The sequence below is a fragment of the Coregonus lavaretus genome, assembly GCF_964263955.1.
Source record: "Coregonus lavaretus genome assembly, contig: HAP1_SCAFFOLD_2838, whole genome shotgun sequence".
Lineage (NCBI taxonomy): Eukaryota > Metazoa > Chordata > Actinopteri > Salmoniformes > Salmonidae > Coregonus > Coregonus lavaretus.
The window spans coordinates 61369-67552 of record NW_028162688.1 but is presented as its reverse complement, the minus strand read 5'-3'; the positions used below and the strand labels follow the sequence as shown (position 1 = coordinate 67552).

The 6184-nt window shown below is 50.9% G+C and overlaps 1 protein-coding gene across 1 annotated transcript; it reads right to left on the bottom strand.

Annotated features, from left to right (window-relative positions):
• Window positions 1-4432: 4432 nt before the first annotated feature.
• Window positions 4433-6184, bottom strand: LOC311119015 (coxsackievirus and adenovirus receptor homolog). Its single transcript, XM_084193770.1, has one exon. It carries the CDS (start codon window positions 5990-5992, stop codon window positions 4862-4864), a length of 1131 nt encoding a protein of 376 aa, XP_084049896.1. The 5' UTR covers window positions 5993-6184; the 3' UTR covers window positions 4433-4861.

Here is a 6184-nt window from a genome sequence, read left to right as displayed (position 1 = left end):
GTGTGTGTGTGTGTGTTATTGTGAGAGTGTCTGTGTGTGTGTTATTGTGAGAGTGTCTGTGTGTGTGTGTTATTGTGAGAGTGTCTGTGTGTGTGTGTTATTGTGAGAGTGTCTGTGTGTGTGTTATTGTGAGAGTGTCTGTGTGTGTGTTATTGTGAGAGTGTCTGTGTGTGTGTTATTGTGAGAGTGTCTGTGTGTGTGTTATTGTGAGAGTGTCTGTGTGTGTGTTATTGTGAGAGTGTCTGTGTGTGTGTGTTATTGTGAGAGTGTCTGTGTGTGTGTTATTGTGAGAGTGTCTGTGTGTGTGTTATTGTGAGAGTGTCTGTGTGTGTGTTATTGTGAGAGTGTCTGTGTGTGTGTTATTGTGAGAGTGTCTGTGTGTGTGTTATTGTGAGAGTGTCTGTGTGTGTGTGTTATTGTGAGAGTGTCTGTGTGTGTGTTATTGTGAGAGTGTCTGTGTGTGTGTTATTGTGAGAGTGTCTGCGTGTGTGTTATTGTGAGAGTGTCTGTGTGTGTGTTATTGTGAGAGTGTCTGTGTGTGTGTTATTGTGAGAGTGTCTGTGTGTGTGTTATTGTGAGAGTGTCTGTGTGTGTGTTATTGTGAGAGTGTCCGTTTGTGTGTTATTGTGAGAGTGTCTGTGTGTGTGTTATTGTGAGAGTGTCTGTGTGTGTGTTATTGTGAGAGTGTCTGTGTGTGTGTTATTGTGAGAGTGTCTGTGTGTGTGTTATTGTGAGAGTGTCTGTGTGTGTGTTATTGTGAGAGTGTCTGTGTGTGTGTTATTGTGAGAGTGTCTGTTTGTGTGTTATTGTGAGAGTGTCTGTGTGTGTTATTGTGAGAGTGTCTGTGTGTGTGTTATTGTGAGAGTGTCTGTGTGTGTGTTATTGTGAGAGTGTCTGTGTGTGTGTTATTGTGAGAGTGTCTGTGTGTGTGTTATTGTGAGAGTGTCTGTGTGTGTGTTATTGTGAGAGTGTCTGTGTGTGGCTCTTTGATGGAGAAGCTGTCCACTCCCTGCAGTGTGTCCCCTCACCGTGGCTCTTTAACAGAGAAGCTGTCCACTCCCAGTACAGCCCCCAGTGGGTCGTCAGCACAGTGCACTAGGTGTTGCTGCTTCATGTCATAAAGCTGCTTCTTCATGATGTACTGCCCCAGGTAGAATATCACCTGACAATAGACAGCACAGGGGTCAGAGGTCAACACCACAGCATAACACACAAGAGGAGAGAGAGCGTAACAGGGGTGCTGCCAGAGGTCAAGAGGAGAGAGAGCGTAACAGGGGTGCTGCCAGAGGTCAAGAGGAGAGAGAGCGTAACAGGGGTGCTGCCAGAGGTCAAGAGGAGAGAGAGCGTAACAGGGGTGCTGCCAGAGGTCAAGAGGAGAGAGAGCGTAACAGGGGTGCTGCCAGAGGTCAAGAGGAGAGAGAGCGTAACAGGGGTGCTGCCAGAGGTCAAGAGGAGAGAGAGCGTAACAGGGGTGCTGCCAGAGGTCAAGAGGAGAGAGAGCGTAACAGGGGTGCTGCCAGAGGTCAAGAGGAGAGAGAGCGTAACAGGGGTGCTGCCAGAGGTCAAGAGGAGAGAGAGCGTAACAGGGGTGCTGCCAGAGGTCAAGAGGAGAGAGAGCGTAACAGGGGTGCTGCCAGAGGTCAAGAGGAGAGAGAGCGTAACAGGGGTGCTGCCAGAGGTCAAGAGGAGAGAGAGCGTAACAGGGGTGCTGCCAGAGGTCAAGAGGAGAGAGAGCGTAACAGGGGTGCTGCCAGAGGTCAAGAGGAGAGAGAGCGTAACAGGGGTGCTGCCAGAGGTCAAGAGGAGAGAGAGCGTAACAGGGGTGTTGCCAGAGGTCAAGAGGAGAGAGAGCGTAACAGGGGTGCTGCCAGAGGTCAAGAGGAGAGAGAGCGTAACAGGGGTGCTGCCAGAGGTCAAGAGGAGAGAGAGCGTAACAGGGGTGCTGCCAGAGGTCAAGAGGAGAGAGAGCGTAACAGGGGTGCTGCCAGAGGTCAAGAGGAGAGAGAGCGTAACAGGGGTGCTGCCAGAGGTCAAGAGGAGAGAGAGCGTAACAGGGGTGCTGCCAGAGGTCAAGAGGAGAGAGAGCGTAACAGGGGTGCTGCCAGAGGTCAAGAGGAGAGAGAGCGTAACAGGGGTGCTGCCAGAGGTCAAGAGGAGAGAGAGCGTAACAGGGGTGCTGCCAGAGGTCAAGAGGAGAGAGAGCGTAACAGGGGTGCTGCCAGAGGTCAAGAGGAGAGAGAGTGTAACAGGGGTGCTGCCAGAGGTCAAAAGGAGAGAGAGCGTAACAGGGGTGCTGCCAGAGGTCAAGAGGAGAGAGAGCGTAACAGGGGTGCTGCCAGAGGTCAAGAGGAGAGAGAGCGTAACAGGGGTGCTGCCAGAGGTCAAAAGGAGAGAGAGCGTAACAGGGGTGCTGCCAGAGGTCAAGAGGAGAGAGAGCGTAACAGGGGTGCTGCCAGAGGTCAAGAGGAGAGAGAGCGTAACAGGGGTGCTGCCAGAGGTCAAGAGGAGAGAGAGCGTAACAGGGGTGCTGCCAGAGGTCAAGAGGAGAGAGAGCGTAACAGGGGTGCTGCCAGAGGTCAAGAGGAGAGAGAGCGTAACAGGGGTGCTGCCAGAGGTCAAGAGGAGAGAGAGCGTAACAGGGGTGCTGCCAGAGGTCAAGAGGAGAGAGAGCGTAACAGGGGTGCTGCCAGAGGTCAAGAGGAGAGAGAGCGTAACAGGGGTGCTGCCAGAGGTCAAAAGGAGAGAGAGCGTAACAGGGGTGCTGCCAGAGGTCAAGAGGAGAGAGAGCGTAACAGGGGTGCTGCCAGAGGTCAAGAGGAGAGAGAGCGTAACAGGGGTGCTGCCAGAGGTCAAGAGGAGAGAGAGCGTAACAGGGGTGCTGCCAGAGGTCAAGAGGAGAGAGAGCGTAACAGGGGTGCTGCCAGAGGTCAAGAGTAGAAGTCTGGGAATGTCTCAGGATAAGACCGCACCATCAATAGTTCTGTCCCAGTCTAGTTGATACTCTCCATATACTGATCCAGGCAGTTCTGTCTCAGTCTAGTCGATACCCTCTCTCCATATACTGATCCAGCCAGTTCTGTCCCAGTCTAGTCGATACACCTCATCCCATACTGATCCAGGCAGTTCTGTCCCAGTCTAGTCGATACACCTCATCCCATACTGATCCAGACAGTTCTGTCCCAGTCTAGTCGATACCCTCCCTCCATATACTGATCCAGGCAGTTCTGTCCCAGTCTAGTTGATACACCTCATCCCATACTGATCCAGGCAGTTCTGTCTCAGTCTAGTCGATACCCTCTCTCCATATACTGATCCAGGCAGTTCTGTCCCAGTCTAGTCGATACACCTCATCCCATACTGATCCAGGCAGTTCTGTCCCAGTCTAGTCGATACACCTCATCCCATACTGATCCAGCCAGTTCTGTCCCAGTCTAGTTGATACCCTCCCTCCATATACTGATCCAGACAGTTCTGTCCCAGTCTAGTCGATACCCTCTCTCCATATACTGATCCAGGCAGTTCTGTCCCAGTCTAGTCGTTACTCTCCATATACTGATCCAGCCAGTTCTGTCCCAGTCTAGTTGATACACCTCATCCCATACTGATCCAGACAACTCAATAAGAGTATTCTGGGTCCCATTTTAGACAGGCAACTGATAAGACACATGATCACTGTACTGAGTAGAAATATATGACTCCATCCCATATACTTCTCTAGCTGACAGGAGGCTATTGTGATTGATCACTGCCATGAAGGCATCAGTTCCTTATCATAAAAGCAGATTACACAGACTGTAAACATATTCTCCAGCAATCAATGTGGACCAGTTAAACACTCAACACCCTATAAACTAAAGCATCAATGCAGCCTCTCAGTCTGAGATAACTGTCTCCCTGATGAACAACAGAGAGGAAGGAGTCCCAGACTAGTTTGACATCCCAGAGGTCCATTTGAACCCCAGTGAGTCAGAGAGGAAGGAGTCCCAGACTAGTTTGACATCCCAGAGGTCCATTTGAACCCCAGTGAGTCAGAGAGGAAGGAGTCCCAGACTAGTTTGACATTCCAGAGGTCCATTTGAACCCCAGTGAGTCAGAGTGGAAGTCAAGAGGTGACTGAATGTTCTAACATTCTAACTAAGATAAACACCAATCTCTCTCTATGACTCAGACTTCCTCACAGACAGATAGACCCCCTGACAATTCTCCCCAAAGCTGTGTGACATGTCTTCAAAACCAAGGGGACCTGCTAGCCAATCATAGCTCACCATTTATGTTTAAAATAAGTAAATGACAGTGCATTTGTATTCTAGTTTAGCAGATGCTCTTATCTAGAGTGACAATCAGTTCATTCAACTAAAGTAGGTAAAACAGTATATCAACAGGAAAAACAACAGAACCAAGACAAAAGCCTTTATATTTTTTGAGAGCATCTACTGTATGTAGTACTTAGTTGATGAAAGCGACAACCAATAGTGAAACTAGTGTAAATCTAACTATGTGGAGAAGAATCCAGAGGCAACACCTACACAACTTCTATACCAGTAGTTTGGCTGCTAACAACACATGAAGAGTAACTATTCCTTCCTTAGAAATGAACTAATATCCACTATTCTAGGAGTAAACTAAGATATACTGCAATTGGAAATTCACAACATCAAATATTTAACTTAATTAAAATATGAGACTAGAAAATATTATGGAAACTGAAAAGTCTGGGATATAATGTCCATTGAGGGTCTTAACGGTTTTCATCTGTCTGCTTCACGCAAACAATAACTTGATTAACTAAAGTTGAGCCAAAGACGTGTGGTTTCTATATCAGCAGGGTACAGGCAACAAAGACTTTCTCTGTTTCTTTCCACTACACGATGGAGCCGTCCCTGTTCTGGGCGGGGATCATGACGGCGATGGCGCCCATGCGGCTGAGGTTGGGGCCGGCCATCTTGCTGGCGACGGGCGGGGGCAGGGGTGCGTGGCTGGGGGGCCTCTCGTACTCCTCCACGGAGGGGATCTTGTCGTACTGGGGCTTGAGGGCATACTCGTGCAGGTTGGAGGGGGACATGGAGCCCAGGGAGGAGCGCTGGCTGCCCACGCTGGTGAAGGAGCGGGCTGTCGACACGCGGCTCTTCGGAGGGGGGACGTCCTCTCTGATCTCGTAGGAGATCTCCTTCTCATACTTCTTCCTGTTGCGGGCGCGGCAGCAGCAGAAGAGGATGATGGCGATGATGATGAGGGCCAGCAGAACAGCGATGATGGCTCCAGCTATGATACCAGCAGTGTTGGGGGGGGGAGTGATGCCAAGCTGTAGAATACACTCCTCCATGCCCACTCGGTTCTTAGCTGTGCAGCGGTAGGTTCCCGAGGAGCTGGTGGACGCGTTCCTTACGTTCATGGTGCCTCCCACAGGGTCTAGCACGGCGGAGGCAGGCAGCAGTTTGTTGTCGCTGGTCTTCTCCCAGGTGTACTGCAGGGGGTTGGTACCTTCACTGGACATACACCTCAGGACCACGTCCTTACCCTCCTGGGTGGGGCCCTCGGCATAGCATCTGGGCTTGGAAGGCCTCACCATGACGGTCAGCAGCATCTTCCTGCTGCGGATGCCCGGGGCCTTCTTCACCTTGCACTGATAGGTCCCAGTGTCACTAGACTTTAGACCCGTTAGGTTGATGGAGGCGTCGCCATTCTTAGGGTCGGCTGAGTTGAAGTGGGCCCGCCCCTTCACTGCAGGGTAGTAGTCCTCATAGGCCCTGTCCCCAGAGTACAGGATCACCACTTTATCCTCTTTCTGGTTGTCGGAGGCCAGCAGGCTCCATTCAATGTCCAGGGGGCCAGAGTCCTCGGGGGCCAGAGAGAACTGGCAGTCCAGCTTGACGCTCTCACTGCTGGCCTTCTCTATGGACGTGGGCCCCTGGGATGTGATCTCCAGGCCATGGGCTACACCTGCAATGAGAATAATCAATACAGAGCCGAGGTGGGATACCGTGAAATCCATTCCTTTCTGTCTATTCCAAGACTTTTCCTTTAAAACTCGGGTGAAAAAAGAATTTCTGCGGCGCTCCTTACAGACAGACCACTCTCCCCTAGCATCAAAACTCTCAGCTCCCTCTTTGCCTCAGCAGGTGCATAGGAGAGCGCGAGTCTAGACACGTGATTTCCGGAGGGTACCAAAGCCGACTTTTCTGTC